The sequence below is a fragment of the Pituophis catenifer genome, unplaced genomic scaffold (genome assembly GCF_029215685.1).
Source record: "Pituophis catenifer annectens isolate HBS135680 unplaced genomic scaffold, rPitCat1.0.hap2 SCAF_4, whole genome shotgun sequence".
Classification (NCBI taxonomy): Eukaryota; Metazoa; Chordata; class Lepidosauria; order Squamata; family Colubridae; genus Pituophis; species Pituophis catenifer.
Window position 1 is genome coordinate 85,923,493 of NW_027256884.1, and position 18,991 is coordinate 85,942,483.

The following is an 18,991-nucleotide window of genomic DNA, read 5'->3' on the forward strand; positions in this document are numbered from 1 at the left end:
CGCCCATTTTTTCTGCTATTTTTATTTCTCACAAATGAAGGCAAATATGCATGTCCTAGGATAATGTTGCCAGGATCCAATCTGGGTTGGTCACCAAGACCAGAGATTTTGTCTTCTGAGCTTTTGGACTAGTGCTGGAGCCCATCCCCAAGGAACCTCTTTCTAGCGGTTTTTATTTTTATTTCTTGTCTTGGAAATGTTGTCATCTTTATCCAAGTCCATCTAACTTCCATGTAATAATTCCAATACATCTCTTATATTCCAATTTTAAAAGATAATCCACATGCTATAGAATGGAATGAAATGGAGGTGGAAGGGACCTTGGAGGTCTTCTAGTCCAGTCCCCTGCTCAAGCAGGAGAACCTATATTATTTCAGATAAGTGACTGTCTAGTCTCTTCTTAAAAACCTTCAGTGATGGTTTTTTCAGCCAACGATTTCAGAAGGCAAGCTGTTCTTCTAGTTAAATGTCCTCACTGTTAGGAAGTTTCTCCTTAATTCCAGGTTGCTTCTCTCTTTTGTTAGTTTCCAACTATTGTTTCTTGCCCTCTGGCGTTTTGTAGTCTAATTTGACCCCCCCTTTTTTTTTGATACATTATTTGTATGTCCTTAATTTTTAAATGATCATTCTGTTCCATTGGTAAATCCAGTATATCCATCTATTTCTTACAATTTTTAACTACACCTTAAATTCCATTTTGGTTATCTTTAGGGGTTTCTCTTTAATATCTGCTTTTGATTCCAGTGTAGAATCAAAAGGTCATGCATTTCTTGAACCCAAGAATCAAATATTTATTTTAAACTCTATAACACCTCCCCCCCCAAACACACACATACAAAATAAATATCTTACAAAGCTGAAAACACATGATTTTCCTTCTTTTTAAACAGATTAAAGAGAGATTCACAAAGTGACTGGTAAATTTGCTGTTCCAAAGATTTTTAAATCTTAAAAGAACAATAAAATAGTATAAAAGTCTAAAGTGATTAAAAATATGGCATTGGTCAAACCTTAAGTCCAGGAAAGACTGCATTTATGGCTCAGAGCACAATGGAATCCATGAGTCCCAGCTGATTGCAATCGGCTGCAAAAACATCAGTTCCTGACATTTGCTCATAAAAACAGGTCTCCAAAGTACGAATGATTAATCAAACATGTTCCAATTTTTGTATATAAGTCAATCAAATAATTTCCCAAGTACTAAATTTCTTTGGAAACAATACCAAGTAAGTAATTAAATATGCTGATTGTACAGTTCTTTATCTTCATTGAAAATTTATCATAATTCTAGTGGTGAAGAAAAGCATTTTTGTACACTGAGCAACAATAGTTACTCAGTAATCAATTATTATCTGGGTCTGCAAATTGTGTATTTTTTTCTATTTATTTAAGGCACCGTGTTTTGTTTTCATTATGAGCAGTTTAATTTTAGAATGAATATATGTGCTCCTTTGAGCAAAATGTAACTCCTAATTGTTGTCTGAACTAATCCTTGAAATCTCCTTGGCAAGATTTGTTTCAAAAAAGGGTTGCAATCTTCTGGAGGGCAAATAGTCCAAGGTCACCCAGCTGGCTTTGAACCTAAACAAGTCTAGAACTCATGGTCCCCATATTTCTAGGCTGGTGCCTTAACTAATACACTAAACAAAGGGATGTTTGAGCAAAAGGGATGCATATATTTCTCTTTCCACAGGTTTAGTTATTTTAAAGTATCAGGCAAGTCTATTAAAGTCATATGTACATTTAGCTATTTTGAGTGAAATATATATACATTTTGTTTTTTTGTTTTTTTTTTAGTTTTAAAAAACAAACTTTATTAGATTTAAAAAGATAAAATTATATAAAACATTCACAACCTTAAAATACAATCAACGATACTAATCACAACAAACAAACAAGTATATGTGGTATATAAAGTACAAATGTACACAATGACTTATTTCCTTTTTTATCTTGATGACGGTGTATAATTATTACTTTTAATTTCTTACTAAATTTTAACTTTACCTTCTTTTCCATTGGTTTATCCACTCATACCAACTATCCCATACCTTAAAATACTGTGAGTCTTCCTTATCTTTCAATTTCAACGTTAGTCTATCCATTTCTGCACATGTATAAATTTTTTGAATTATTTGATGCCCCATTGGCAATTGATCTGTTTTCCAGACTTGTGCTAGGGCTAACCTAGCCGCCGTAATTATATGTAATATTAGGTACTTTTTTTCTTTTCTAATGTTTTGTTTAAGCATTCCTAACAAAAAGATTTCTGGTTCTAGCTCAATATCCTCCGCAATTATTTCTGATATCCAAATTTTTATTTTTATTCAATATTTCTTAATTTTTGGGCAAAGCCACCAGACATGAAAGAAGGTTCCCTGTGCTTGCTTACATTTCCAACATGTTGGATTAAGATTTGCATACATCCTCGTCAATCTCGCAGGGGCTAGATACCATCTGTACCACATCTTGTAGTGGTTCTCCTTATATGCTACTAATTTTCTTATTCTATAGTTGGTTTCCCATACCCTTTCCCATTCTTCCAATTGAATGTTTTTACCAATATTCCTTGCCCAGGCTATCATTTGTCCTTTGACTAGATTTTCTGCTAGGTCGAATTCTAATAAGTATTTGTAAATCTTTGAAATCAAGTTTCCATCTTTAGCTCCTAATAATTTGTCTAGCCGGTTGGGATTTGTTTCGATTCCTCCTTCCTCACTATCTTTATTGTATCTAGTTTGTATTTGTAGGTAGGGCCACCAATCTATTTCTATACCTTGTTCCCTAAGTTCCTGCCGTGTTTTTAATCTTCCTTGGGGATCCAGTAATTCTTTATATTTTATTAATTTATGGGGGTCTAGTGTATTGGGGTGCATTGCCACCGCCAATGCGGATATCCAGCCGGGAACCTTCATATAATGTTTGTTTTTAATTTTGAGCCAAGTGCCAATTGGTGAATTTCTTATTATATGATTTTTGAAGTGTTTATATGTTTTGTTCCCAGCGTTCCCCAAGAAGGCATGCCACCCCTTTAATAAATCGTAGCCTTCCAATTTTTATAGTCTATAATTGTCCAAATTGACCCAATCCTTAATCCATGTTAAACTCGCTGCCTTATAGTATTTTTCCCACGCTGGTAGGCCAAAACCCCCTCTAGTTCTATCATCCTGTAATATGTTTAAATTTATTCTTGGTTTTTTCCCCTCCCATACAAATTTTGATGTTATTTTATTCACATTTGTAAAAAAGTTTTTCTCTAATTTAACCGGAATAGTTTGAAATAAGAGAAGTCTCGGGAGTATATTCATCTTTATTGCCCCAATTCTTCCTAGCAATGATAGCTTTAGTTTCCCCCATCTTTCTAAGTCTTTTTTAATTTGTTGTACTAACGCTCCGTAATTATTATCTTTTATGGCGACATTCCTAGTTGTCAAATTAATACCTAAATATTTTATCTTCTTAACTGCTTGTAATCCTGATTGTTTTTCTAACTCTTCTATTTGTTTTGTTGTTAAGTTTTTAGTTAATATCTTGGTCTTATCTTTGTTGACTTTTAAACCTGCCACTTTACCAAATTTCTCTATTTCTTCTATTAACTTTAATTCTGTTTCTAGTGGATCCTCTATGAAGAATACAAGGTCGTCAGCGAACGCTTGGACCTTGTATTCTTCTCCTTTTACCTTGAGTCCTTTTATATTTTTGTTAAATCTAATTCTTCTAAGTAAATTTTCTAAAGTTAGAATAAAAAGTTGTGGTGAAAGTGGGCACCCTTGTCGTACTCCTCTACTTATTTCAAAAAAAAACTGTTAGTTCCCCATTGACTAGTATCCTTGCTCTCTGTTTTGTGTATATTGAAACTATCATCTTTTCGAATTTCTCCCCGAATTTCATATTCTTTATTTGTTGTGTCATAAATCTCCAGTTGACCTGATCAAATGCTTTTTGTGCATCCAGAAAGCTCAGGGCTACCTGTTTCTCTGGATGCACCTCATAGTATTCTATTACATTAATCACAGTCCTTATGTTGTTTTTAATTTGTCTTGCCGGCAGGAATCCATTCTGATCTGAATGTATTCTATGATTTAATGTTACCTTTAATCTGTTTGCCATCAGGTTCATAAAAATCTTATAATTGGAATTTAGTAAAGAAATCGGCCTATAATTTTTATCTGTGTTGTATCTGTCCCCTCCTTCGGGATTAGTGAGATATATGCCTCCCTCCAAGATTCTGGCAGCTTTGCCTCTTTCAATGCCTCATTGTAGACCTCTAATAATATCCAATTTAATGATTCCCCTAATCCTTTGTATAATTCTATTGGTAACCCATCTGTTCCCGGAGTTTTATTGTTTTTTTGTTTCCTAATTGTTGTCTGTAGTTCCCCTATAGTAATCTCTCTATTCAGTATCACTTCCTCTTCTTCAGTTACTACTGGCGTTCCCTCCTCTTTTAAATATTGGTCTATTTCCTCTGTTGGCACTTTGTCCTGTGTGTATAACTCTTGAAAAAATTGGATTGCTATCTCTTTCTTCTTTTCTGGGTTCTGACATAACTTACCATCCTTATCCTGCAGTTGATGAATTGTTCATTTTTCTCTTTCTTTTCTTAATTTAAAAGCCATCCACCTCCCTGGTTTGTTTGTCTGTTCAAATTGATTTTGTTTTACAAATTTCATTGTATTGACATATTTTTTATGTTCAAATAGGTTCAATTTATATTTAGCTGCCATCCAGTTAGTTCTTATTTGTTCATCCTCTGGCCTCTCCTGTAATTTCCCTTCCCAATTTTTAATCTCTTCTCGGATTTTATTATATTCTTTTTCCTTCTCCTTTTTCTGTTTGCTATTATAGGCTATTGTTAAACCTCTAATGTAGGCTTTTGTTGTGTCCCACAGGTTTTGGAGGGATGTCTGATATTTGTTGTTATCTTTGAAAAGCCCCTTCAATTCTTTTTTCTATCTTTTCAGTATACTCCTTTTCTTTCATTATCTGAACATTCATCATCCATCTGCTCCTTTTCTTTCTTTGCCCTCTCCATTCTATTATTATTGGGTTATGATCAGCCCAATCGTTCGTCACGATCTCTACTGATTCCATCTCCTGTATTAAGATCTTTGTAGCCCATACCATGTCTATTCTCGACCAGGATTTGTGGGGGTTGGAGTAATATGTGTACCTTTCCTCTTTTGGGTTATATAGTCTCCATATATCCACTAAATTTAATTCTTCTGTTAAATTAAAGAATGTTTTTGGCAGCAAATTTTTCTTTTTATTATTGTTCTGATCACTCTTATAATCCTTTTTTGGGTCCACAATTGGGTTAACATCCCCCAGCAAACATACATTTTCTATATTTTGTTCTGTTATCTTTTCATGCAGTTTTCGGTAAAATTCTTTTTGTTCACTATTTGGCGCATATACGACCACTAACAACACACTATTACCTTTAACATTTACTTCAATCATCAAAATTCTTCCTATCTTGTCTACATTTTTTTTTTAATTTGATTTATATGCCGCCCTTCTCCGGAGACTCAGGGCGGCTTACAATGCGTTAAGCAATAGCCTTCATACTTTTGTATATTTATACAAAGTCAGCTTATTGCCCCCACAAACTGGGTCCTCAATTTACCTACCTTAGAAAGGATGGAAGGCTGAGTCAACCTTGAGCCTGGTGAGTTTCGAACTTACAGTAATTGCAGACAGCTGGTGTTAATCACAATGCTATCAGTCTGCTGAGCCACCAGAAAGTATTTTAAACTACTTTCTATCTCTTCCTTAACAAAAACTGCTATTCCTCTTTTCTTTTCATCTGCTAACGATACAAATAGTTTCCCTAATTTTTTACATTGTAAATTTTTTTTATTGAAAAGTTTTACAAAAAAAATTTTTTTCCCCAGTATTCCCCCCACCTTTTTTCCCTCTCCCCCACCACTCCCACACCCCTTCCCCCGTCCCACCCTCCCCCCCCAGACTTCCCAGAACAAAATACAGGGTATTTCAATTAACAATCATAAGCTAAATTAACCTAACTATCCTTGAACTACCAAATCCCCCCCTGAAACCTTAACTCCACTATAGATAACATAATACTTCTAAAATTTAACATTCATTCATAAGCTATTTGATATTTTCTTGTCTGATATTTATTTTGAATATAGTCAATCCATCTTCTCCATTCCGATATATATCTTTCTTGTGTATAGTCCTTCAAATACGCTGAAATTTTTGCCATTTCCGCTAGATTCGCTACTTTCAATGTCCACTCTTCAATAGTAGGCAAAAAGTCCTTCTTCCAGTATTGCGCTACCAACAGCTTAGCTGCTGATATTAAATTTAAAATCAATTTAGTCTCTAATGCTGTACAATCCGTAGTTATACCCAATAAAAACAATTGCGGAGTAAATTTCAACCTTTTTTTCAGGATGTTCTGCATCACCCACCAAATTTTTATCCAAAATGCCTTGATTTTCTTGCAGGTCCACCATATATGATAATAAGTTGCATCATCACATTCACATCTCCAACATTTAGCTTGCAAATTTGGGTACATACATGATAATTTTTTAGGATCCAAATGCCATCTATAAAACATTTTATAAAAATTTTCTCTTAGGTTTTGTGCTTGCGTAAATTTAACATTTCTAACCCAAATCTTTTCCCATGTTTCTATCATCACTGGTTCCTGAAAATTTTGTGCCCATTTTATCATACAATCCTTAACGAATTCCGTTTCTGAATCTATTTCCAATAATGCATTATACAACCTTTTAATATGCATTTGACTTTGACCTCTAATCTGTTTTACCAAGTTTTCCTCATTTTGCATAACACCAATTTTTTGATCTTCCCTCCATCTAGCTTGAAGCTGACCATACTGAAACCAAGTGTATATTATCCCTTCTTCTTTCAATACATTTAAAGGTTTCAATTGCAATTTACCCCTTTCCATAAAAAGAAGCTCTTTATAAGTAATCACCTCCTGTTTTTGTTCTATACTTATATTTTCTATTGCATGTCTGAGATTTGCCCATATAGGTATCTTGTAGTTTAGCTTATATTGATACTTTTTCCAAACCCTCAACAAAGCATTTCTAAGTATGTGACCTTTAAACACCTTATCCACTTTTTTTTCATATAACAAGTAAGCATGCCATCCATATAACAGATCATAACCTTCTATATTTAACATTCTCTCTTCAGTTAAATTAAACCAGTCACTAATTTGTGATAAAACCGCTGCTTCATAGTACAATCTTAAATTAGGCATTTTAAGACCTCCTCTCTCATGTACATCCTGTATAATTTTCAATTTTACTCTTGGTTTTTTCCCACCCCAAATAAAAGTATTAACCCCTTTCTGCCACTCCCTCAAATTTCCATCTTTCTTAAGCACTGATATCACTTGAAACAAAAATAGAAACCTAGTAATACATTCATTTTTATTACTGCTATCCTTCCCAGTAGAGATAGTTGTAACTTTTTCCAATTTTCCATTTCTTTCTGCACTTTTTGCCAAAGAACTTCATAATTGTTTTTAAATAATTTCGTATTTGAGGCTGCAATATATACTCCTAGATATTTAACCTTTTTAACTATTTCAAACCCCGTTATTCTTCCTAAGTCTTCTCTTTGAGATATAGACATATTTTTAGTTATCATCTTTGTCTTATGTTGATTTACTTTAAATTCAGATACCTTACCATATTGACCTATTATGTCCAACATATGTGGAGCCGATTCTATAGGTTGAGATAAAGTAACAACCAAGTCATCTGCAAACGTTCTTAATCTGTAATCTTGCTGTCTAATTACAATTCCCTTTATTTTATCAGAGTCACGTATCTTATTCAACAAAACTTCTAAAGTTAAAATAAACAACAATGGAGACAAAGGGCAACCCTACCTTGTTCCTTTCTCAATTTTAAAAACATCTGTTAAACCTCCATTAACTATTATTTGTGCTGTTTGTTCCTGATATATTGCTCTAATACTCTCCAAAATGCATTTTTTCTATTATCTTAAACAGAAATTGCCAATTCAATCGATCAAATGCCTTCTCTGCATCCAAAAATATGAACGCTGCAGGGACTTGGTTGTTTTTTTCCAAATATTCCAATAAATTTACAATTTGTCTAACATTGTATTTCATTTGCCTCCCTTTTATAAACCCTGATTGGTCATTATGAACTGTTTGTTGCATAACTGGCATTAATCTATTTGCTAATATCTTAGCAAAAACTTTATAATCAGTGTCCAAAACATTGTAAAAAATTTTCATATTGTTTTCTTATATGAGTTTCTTGAAGGCATACAATGTCTATTTTTTGTTTGATTAATTTCCTAAATATTTGATGTCTTTTGGCTGGCGAATTAAGTCCGCTTATGTTTAGTGATATAATTTTAAGGTTCCGGTCCATTCTTTAAAATTGGTCTTTTTCTTTTTTATTCCTTTACTTCCTGTCCTTTTTCTTAGCTTGGTTTTGTGCTCTTGTCGTTACTCTTCTTCTTCTCGAATTTCCCCCTCTTCTTCTTTTTCTTTTTCCTTAATTCTCTCCTCACACGGGGTTTCTTGATCTTCTCGTCTTTGTTTTGGTTTAACTCTCTTTTCCAATTCTTCTCTTCTGCCATTTGTTCTGTCTAATTCTATCACCTGGTCGTGTATGGTTTGTGCCTTCTCTAAGGAGTCGACTTTTATCTTTTTCCCCTGCCACGTGACCAACACTCCCTCCAGTATTATCCATCAAAATAATATTTGTTTTCTATTTAGTAATGCTGTGAGGAATCCATAGTCCTTTCTCCATTCTCTAATTCTTTTTGGTATTTGTTTTAATGTTATGATTTCTTTCTGTTTGTAGTACATTGGTTCTTCTTTTGTTATTTTGAAGACGATGTCTCTGACTTTCCTCCGCATGAATCATACATGGACCTCTCTTGGCAGTTTGTGTTGTCTCGCGTAGTTCGTATGTACTCTAAATACCACATCCAGTTCGTTAATAATCTCATCCTTATCTCGCTGTAGAGCTTCTGCAATCAATTCGGCCATTACTATAGTTAGGTCCTCATCTCTTTCTTCTCTCACATTTTGGAACCTTAGATAGAATGCTGCTCTCTCCATCTCTAACTGTGCCACCGTGTTCTCAAGGTCTTTATTGACGCCTGTCATTTTCTCATCTAATAATTCTAGCTTCTCTTCTGTTTGCTCTGTTTTTTTTTTTTTCCTATGGCCATGATCCTTTGGTCATTTTTTTGTATTATCTCTTGAAAAGAGTCCATTTTTTCATCTAATTTTTGTATATCCTCTTTGACCGATTTTTTGACTTCGTCCAAATCTCTCCTGGCTTCCTCATGATTTCTAGACAAGCACTCTTGCATTTTTAACATAGTCTCCTGTATTGTCGCTAATGTAGTCTGGACAGTCTGCATACTCATGGTGGAGGTTTGCTTTTCAGTCAAAAACATCCCTTCTAAGGTCTTTTGTGTTGCTGGAGAAGCTGTTAATCCAATTGGTGTTGAAGTGACCTTCTTTCCTGATTTTACTGTAGTTACTGTGGTGGATGTCATTTCCTTCAAAATTTTATGTTGTTTTTCTAGAATTCTGTTTATTCTTTCCCAAATCAGCATCTGTTTCTAGTTCAGTTTTGTAAACTACTAATTCCTAATGTTCTTAAATAAGTCAAAATATATTCTATTCCTATTTTATTTGAATATAAAATCTCAATCTATAAATTATATTTTATATTTTAACTAATTTATTATATATCAATCTAATGATTCTCAGACGTACTGTATCTTAATCTTGATCTTAATGAGAATCCTTCTCCTGTTCAATAGGCTATAAATACTATAAAGTGATATAAGTGCTATAAATACTTTAGACTTGTATTAACTTATTCTACCTGGCTTGATATTAATAAAAATCTTAATCAAAACACATATAAGAAAGCAACAGACAAAATATTATAGCATATAAACAGTACTAAAAAATTATATATATAAATTGATTAAAGTTTAAGTTGATTGTCTAATAACTAATTAATAGTAATTTATAATTATTAAATAGTAGTTATTAAATAGTAATGACTAATAAATAAGTAAATATATAAATATGTAAATAGTTATTATATATAAGATATATATAGGAATTTTCCTTCCAAGGCTTAATCAGTGCAAAATTCCACTATAATTGACACCAGTCCCACTCTGGCAACTCTCCAACACCAACAGTTATAAATCCGAATGGACTAAAATCTTCTTTGTAAGATCAGAAAAAAAAACAACGTTCAAAGTCTTTCACTCTCACCGTTCAAAATGGCAATCTCAGCCCTGCAGTTTTCCCTTTTGTCCTTCTTTATTATTGCCTATATTGTCCTTCTCCATCAGTGCAGCTTTATTAAATGGAAAACCAACGTCCCTGTTCCAGATCGCTTCTCTTCTCCCAGATTCAGAACGCTCGCTCTTTCAAACATCCCTTTTCTATTCTTCCGTATATATCCAACAGGACAGGTTTCGCTGTGTTACTTCGCTCCCCTCACTGTTTGCCGTCTGCACCTTTCTGAGTCTCCCTTTCCTTCAGCTGCTCCTCTGGACTCTAGGATTTGTCATCTCTTCTCAGTTATCTTCAATATCACTGTTTCTAGCATTTTAACCTCCTGCTCGCACTGCCAATCTTCACCCCGTACTCACTCTTTCGCTTCCCGATTTTGCACCTGGGGCGTTAGATCTCTGGGTTGGCCTGTCGGCCATCTTCTTCCGTGTTTGAAATGAGGGTTCTTCTTGGCGCGGCGGGAGACCGCACCTCTCCACACCAGCTCCGCTGAAGTCACCCTCTCTTTACCGGTCCACATAAGACCGATTTTTCCCGAAACAGGCACCATAACACTGGAAATTCGACACGGGATACGGAGCTCTCCTTCCTCGTGTCGCCTTGGCCCACGCCTCAACCGGAAATCATATATACATTTCCAATTCCCAAAACTTTTAAATTTTTTTAAAATTTTCATTTTAATTTTTTTAAACTGAATGTAAGATTTCATATACATAGGTGAGTCTATTAATTCCTAATGCACAAGCCAATTTCAAAATTTGTATGTGTGAATCACACTATATCCAAATTCTTCTCATTATGTTTTCAGAAGAGACATTGGTGCCATATAGCAAGCCTAGCTTCCCATCACCAGGTGGTCACAACTCTTCAGGTACAGCATCTTCTAAAGGATCAACTGGACCCAAAAAAGTAGATGTCATGAAAGGAGGTCATCAGCGCAACATGAGCGACCTCATTGATGTAGGATATATTGGATTAAACAGTCAAGGACAGTTTTCTGATGAATTATGTAAGATTATTTTGCAATCAAGCAAACAAAAATGTTTAAAATTGGAAAAGAAGGAAAATTTCTGTGTTAGTGGATAGTCATGGGAAAACTATCATTAACAACATATCAATCTATAATATACTGTAACATGTTTTACATGTTTAATAATGTAATCACAATATTATGAATTTAAACAGTATACGCATTATTTTCTATCTGAACGTTAGTATAAATAGTAATGTGCCATATTTATCAATCAGTGAATGTTCTTGTTTAGTTTTCTTGGGTTTGTAGGACAGAAAGACAATGTTTCATAAAACTATATTATAGCCTTGTTGTTAAATAAGCAAGAAACAAACCAGTATGTAGGAAAAAGGAAAAGCTAAAAATACAAGCAGACAATACAAGTTAACTTTCCATAAATTTATAACAGATAAGCAAGGACAATAACAGCTTCCATTAATGTTGTGACTTTTAGTACAGGAAGCTCCCTCTCTATAACATAATTGCTTAGATTCTTAGATTCAATCTTATAGACCTTTTTTCATTAGTAAAAATTATTGAAAAGAAAATAAAACACAGAAATTCTACTGATAGCTTAATTGATACACTTACTTTCTTGCTTCTGGATCTCTTTTTATTCCATATAGTTTTGCTATGTTTAATATAAATTATCATTTTGTCTAAGTATTTAACATTTCTGAACAGTAAACTTTTGTCTACAGTAGAGAACTACTGCTTATAGCATATAATTTATATTCCATGGTAAAAGGTTACACACACACACACACACACACACACACACACACACACACAATCTAAAGTTATGGAAGGAATTTGCTCCCTGTATTTGTTCTCTCCCTTATTTTTATAAAAATAGACTATTTATATGGGCTGTATAAATGAATAAACCTAAAAGCTGTGGGCATATACCAAAATGTGAACTTTTGATAATATTACAATATACTTAGTAACAATGAAGAAAAAGCTTTAAATATGCAAATGGGAAATGCACTTATAGCTCTGTGCAATAGAGAACAGTCTAGACATAATTACATTTTCCTAATTTATGTGTAGAGAAAATGTATACAGCCTGAAAGAAAAACACAAAATGCCGATAATAATGAGTACTCCTGTATTTTGTCCATAAATGATTCAACTGAATGAACATGACCCCTTTTAAAAATTATGAGTGACAATGTAAAAAATGTCTATTTCAGCCCTACATATAAGAACCTAAATATTTTGGGAATGAGATCACAGTTGCTCTCTTATAGGATATTTTCTGTCACTTTATAAAACCTTGAACTGTATAAAATAACACTTGAAATGTGAAGTAATATAGCTCAGATACATATTACATATAATTTTCAGTTACAATTGGGTCATAATTATTCAGTTATAGAACAAATTAGGTCAATTTATTTTCCTCAGTTAAAATTGCATTTTAATAATAGTTTTGCTCTATATCCCTCTTTTTTCCAGAAATTTGAAATATTAAGAAATATGCAGATATGTTAGACTGTCCAAAGTTTTTACTCCCATTAAATTACAGTTAGTGCTCCCAATATTAATTTCAAGTATCAAAATATTGTAATATTTTTAATTCACATGCACTAATTTAAAAATGTTATTTTAACCTATATTTTTGATTAATATATGCTTAAATCATAAAACAAATGCATAAATCTTTAAATTAAAGTGTCTGAAAACATTATCTTGTTCTTGTTTTTTTGTTTAACAGAGTAGTTGAAAAGAAACTTCTCCAGCTGCTTTCAAGGCCATCAAGTCTCAACTCATGGAAGTGATGACACTAAACAGTGCAATGAACATTTTCTTTATTTATGTACTTACTATTAAAGGAACTGTAAATGCAATGTAAAGAAACACAGAAACACATATCCCGCAGATATTCTACCCATGTTCTTCTTTTACACCTTTCACTTTAAATTCTTTCTTATTAAGCATATATACCAGGAAAAAAATCACCCTGCAGGATGAAATAAATTTCCCTTGTACATAATTTCTTTCTCTTGCATTGCTATGCAAACTCACCTTCATTTAGCTATGTTCATATTATTGTCTGTCCTTCTTGGTCTGTTGTACTATATGTGAATTAATAGGCTGTGGTGCCATATAATAACTTTTAATTGTGTAACATTTTATGTTTGAAGTTTGCACTGCAATTTTTTGTTGGTGATAAGCACAAAACTTTTATGCCTCGTGTCATGAAGAAGAAGAAGATTGAATGTGAAAGGAGTCTATGTACTGTAAGCTATGTTGGATAATGCTGGATGTAATGAATTATGTTAGGTGGTTTTCCATTTGGGTGTAGAATTAGGAAGATGACTGGCAAAACTGATGTTAGCAAGAGTTGATTGGGACATCAGGAATGGAATACCATCTGAAATAGCAAGCAATGTTGCTTTTATTGTTTAAAGAAAAAGGTCAAATGATGGAAGTATTGTTTCAAGATCAGATTAGAACATGAAAGCCTCCTATCTTCTTAGTATCAGTTTTTCATTTATTCAGTACAGTTGCACTCACTACAAAGGAAGGAAGTTAAGATGTTTCACTAAAGCTGTTTTTATACTACTTTTTTATTTTAGAAAAGAGTATTATAGTTGATTTGCTCTTCCATCTGAAGGTAGAGATCCAGTATGAACCATATGAAGGTAGAAAAATACTTAGCAAGACTTAAAGATGCAATTATCATTGAGATATCCAAGCTGCTTCCAAAAATCTACAGTATTCATCTTTTCAATACGTGCAGTAAAGATGAAAATGTAGAGCTACGTCACTTGAAATCCATGATCTAATTTTTCTTATGCAACTAACACATAGTTTTGCTGTATTATTATCTGAAGCTGTAAGACATTGAAACCCAATTCATTTGTATTTAAATCTTGGGTTATAGTAATTGAAAAGAAAGATGGCATATTCATGCTCAGTTTTAAATCAAGGTGTTTCTTTTTACTAATTCACTACATTACAGGAAACTGGTTTCAACAAGGAAAAGAAGACATCTTTGACCTATTTTTGATGACTAAATTTCAAGCCTCTTCTTACAAAAAACAATGCATGTTTATACACTTTTTAAATAAACCAAACTTGCTGTAAGTGGACATTAACAAAAGCATCCTGTCTCATCATTAATTTTCATGACTTTCTCCAGCTACTTGCCAGTTTTTCACATCTTTGTTAGAAATATTATACATGTATTCCAATGCATTAAATATTTTATTTGAAGTTTACATCAAAAAGCTTACCTTATTCATTCATATCATTATTACAAACATTCATATACGCAGTTAGTTCCTATTGTTTATACTTTGCCTTGATGATCATATTACTGCTAAACAAAACACTTCTTGATCAAGCAAAGAAATATGCATTCTTTTTCATTACATTGAGAATGTGATAAACTAAAATATTTTTAGTATAAATGGTATCAATAGTGCAATTATTTCTTTTTATTTTAATTTAGTTCAGAGTATTGGCAAACCAGAAACAACGAAAGATGCATTGATTCAGAATGCATGGAAGTTATGTAAAATGCTCAGTAATTGAAATGTTGGCCAGACATAGAACATTCATAAATGTAAAAAAAAAAAATCTATCCTGAATTCTGTATATTAAAAATAAATATATATATATGCTAGTATAAGTAGAATGGATACAAAAAAAATCTTCATATAGTTTCATACAATAATGATACAAAAACTGCTTTAAAGGAGAAAACTCATTCTACTCACAGCCTACCAAAAATTGTGATACAACTATGTTTGGTTTGGAGCAATTTTTATGTACCTGTAGCCAGGGACTTTTCAATTAAATATTTCACAGCACCAATCAGTTAAAAGTGACACAGGATATTGAATTCGTATCATATATCACCTTTATTCTTACTTATATCACCTTAATTCCTTTCTTACTGTGAAATACTGGAATTGTGATGTACTGATGTACTAATAGCTAGGATATGGGACACAATCCATTGCACAAAAACATGTAGCTACCAAAAGTCTTGCAAGATTTGACATAACCCATGTATTCAAATGTCAAGCAGCCTTTGCCAATATTATCTGTGAACCCCTATGTGTTAGTACTTAGGCACCAAATCTCATGAGTTTTCTTGTGAGAAAGTCACATTGCCAACAAGGTCTTTTCCCCTTAACCTCAACTTGAGAGATTTCTATGACTTAAACAGGCTTCAAGTTACAATCAGAATATATTTGCCTTGATTCTTGTTGCAACATGCAGTTTTATAACTGAAAACTTGTGTAACTTTTTTTAATCCACAGAGCAACTGCAACTAACATCTAGGAAAAAGTAGGTATGTATTGAAATTACAGTAAATTCTGATTTGTAGAAATTCAGGATGCATAACTCTTTATAAGACAAGTGTGTATTTTGGACAGATCTGGCACTACACATTTGAAATCCTATTCCAAAAGAAAATATAAATTGGGATTTAAATAAACGTCCAACATTCACACATTAAATTATCATGGATTGGATTTAAATTTCATTTACATATTACAGAAGAGTTGTAGCCATTTCAATACTTAGATCCATGGTATTAACACTAGTATTTATCCTTTCTGTCCTGTTGGAAGTTAATAATTCCATGGCTATTATCATGCACTTTCATGCCAATCTTATTAGGTAGCATACTAACAGTACTGAATATGCTGAAATATATTCCTCTTGCTAAATTGAGTGAGCTACGAAAGCTATGGCTTCAACCATGCATTTCCAAGTACTGTAAAAATCAGACTTAATGGCTTATCCTAAGTGCAATATGTAAATGATAGAGTCTTCAGAAATCTATTCAAGATAATGTGATATATCACAAGTTTTCAAGATGCAACATAAATTTAAAGGAATATAACAATATTTGATATTGTTATATTTGATAACTCACTGTTTATGCCTTGAGTTTTATATAATATGATCTTCCTGAGTATTTTAATTGGTTTTAGAAATATGTGTTGAGCTTTGGTGGAACACCTTATTGGCCAATTTTTCTTCACTATACAATGTGAACAAAAGTAGCCATCCCACATTCTTTTAATTAAATGTCTTGATTTTTTTAGTTCCTATTTTGTATCAGTAAAAAACAATCAGTTAAAAATATGTAGTGCTATAATATCAGTCTATTATTCACTACTATAGAATTATCTTTACATTATTCTTAGGATGCTTTTAAAAAGATTTAATGTTTAACAGATGCTATTATTTTACCTCTTCTTTCTCTCCCTATTTCTCATTATGTAGTGTACTTCAAATAATCACAGAACCTATTTTTTAAAATGTGCAATTTGCCTTTTTTCTTTTTTTATAATTGAAGGAAACTTTTTTATAATTGAAAATATTTCTTATTCATAATGTGTCTAAAGAAAAGGAATGTGGTGGCAGCTCTTAAAACTGTTTTCTAATTTTTTTATATAAAATGATTCAGTTACAACAGTTTTTTCAGTCACATACACACAAAGAAGATGACCTCTTAATGTGTTTCATGTGTTAGCGAAGCAAAGTTTAATAGGCATAAAGTTGGTTAATCGTAATGTTTAAGTGTGTATTGTATATCTACTGGGGAAAATAAACTTCCACATTTCAAAAAAAATTAAAGAAATTTTATTTAACACTCTCAATATTTGATTGCATGAACATAACTTTGCAATTTTATTCCTAAGATGTACTGTTGTATTTTTCTGTACCCCTAAAGTATCATTTCATAGCTATACCACTGAAATCAAGACTGAAAATGGCACCCTATTAAAAGTCTTCCTAGCAAACACTATAAATATATCAGAAAAGCTGTTGTATCATCCTTCTCTGCCCCTGCTACCAAGGTACCTGATCAATTCTAGAGAGTGAAAACCAGGTCCCTTAATTTAGTTATGTGACTTAGAACTGAAAAGGTTTGAGGCTTTTGAATGTCAATGTATACCAGTCATGCATCATCAGAAGAAATTACTTGTGCCTAACTTTGCCACCAAACTCATTCCTTTATACATGCATTAGGCTTTTACCATTAAAAAAAACATTTACAGAAAATCCCTCTCCCCCTCCTTCTCTTTCTCTCCTTCCCTTCCTTACCTCCCTCTCCCTCACACACGTTCATTTTATATTCTTAACTGATTGGAAGGAAGGAAGGAAAAAATCTGAGGAAAAAAATGTAAAAAGGCAGTGTGAACAAGCTGGAAACCTTGAATGAATTCTTATTCATATGAGATGCATGCAGTCTTCTGTTTTAGTAAATTAGTTATTCACTTATGCCCTTTATTGTGCACTAATTAGAATTGCACACTGTGAAAGCACCAATACCACAGAATGGGAAAGGGGTGACAAAATAAGATAATGTGAAGGACTCAAATTCTCCCTTTTATCTCTTCTGTAACTCTCATTTACCCAAGGCATTTTAAGGGAATGTATATTCTATCTAGTTGGGTTAATTAACTTTCAGAAGTTCCTATAAATTGCTGGTGACATTTGTGCTAAGTAGGTACAGAGCAGGGAAAATTGGCTTTTTATACTGATTCTGTCTATCCATGGTTGCAGTTTTGTGGGAGTATGTACACAATATTCTCAATATTACAAATAAATTTTACCAGTACATTTGAGAACAATTGGTCTGGGAGCAGGAGGAAAGGAATAATGCTATTCTTTAACATATATTAAGTATATCCATCAAAAATAACAGGTTCTAATCATATAGTAACTGCAGTTGTTTCTGGAAAAATTGGTAAGTGACATGGTTACTAAGTGGACATGTGATGGTGACAGACAGACAGACTATGAAGACTGCCATGAAACTTGACTACGGATCCCATCAGTTAATGAATTTGGCTGTCAGGGTCCAGGAAGAGAGCTTTCTCTGCCACCGTGCCTGTCCTGTGGAATATCCTTCTTCCAGATGTGAGGCAGGACCCCTCTCTCCTGGCCTTTTGAAAGACTTTGAAGACCTGTCTCCCAATTCTCATGGGTATTACAGAGTAGCATCCAACCCTTGTGATGATTAGTGCTTTGAAGCCCCTTCCGTTCCCTTTAACTTACTCTTGTTTTTACCTTTCTCTTTTTATCAATGTATTGTATTTTTATATGGTTTTTATGCTTTTAGAATAAAGAGTCATTTTGAAAGTGAGATGGGCTGTATTTAAATTTGATAAATAAATATTAAATAAATAAAAACTCCATCTGTATAACATGGCTCTAGCAGCCTTGCCTGGTGAAAACATTCCTAGAGTTCATGTGCAAATTCTTACAGGAAGTAATATATAAAAACAGTTTTTTTTAAAAAAAAGTGATGTAATACTGCTATCAGTAAATCCAGTAAAAAAAACTGTAATTAGTGATGAGCTAGCAACCCATAATTGGTCAGCTTGACTAATTTATCCACTTTAAGTTGAACTTCTGTGAAGCGCAGGACTAACACACTTTTGAAACAGGGCTAATCGTATCTTTATGAGAAGCTCTCAGAAGATTTGACAAGAACACCAATAATGATTGATTAGTCATTACACAGAACAGAATTGGAAGGGACCTTGGAGATTTTCTAGTCCAACCCTCTGCTCAAGCAGGAAATCCTATACCATTTCAGACAAATGGTTGTCCAATCTCTTTTTAAAAGCTTCCACAATTTCTGGAGGCAAGTCATTCCACTGGTTAATTTA

General features: G+C 33.0%; 1 protein-coding gene across 1 annotated transcript in view; it reads left to right on the forward strand.

The window, feature by feature from the left end:
• ROBO2 (roundabout guidance receptor 2) overlaps nucleotides 1-11,762 on the forward strand; it is a 722,028-nt gene extending 710,266 nt beyond the window's left edge. The window contains exons 29-30 of the mRNA XM_070943636.1: nucleotides 11,133-11,333; nucleotides 11,746-11,762. Coding sequence (XP_070799737.1) covers nucleotides 11,133-11,333; nucleotides 11,746-11,762 — 218 coding nt within the window. The remainder of the gene's footprint in view (nucleotides 1-11,132; nucleotides 11,334-11,745) is intronic.
• The last annotated feature ends 7,229 nt before the right edge of the window (nucleotides 11,763-18,991 follow it).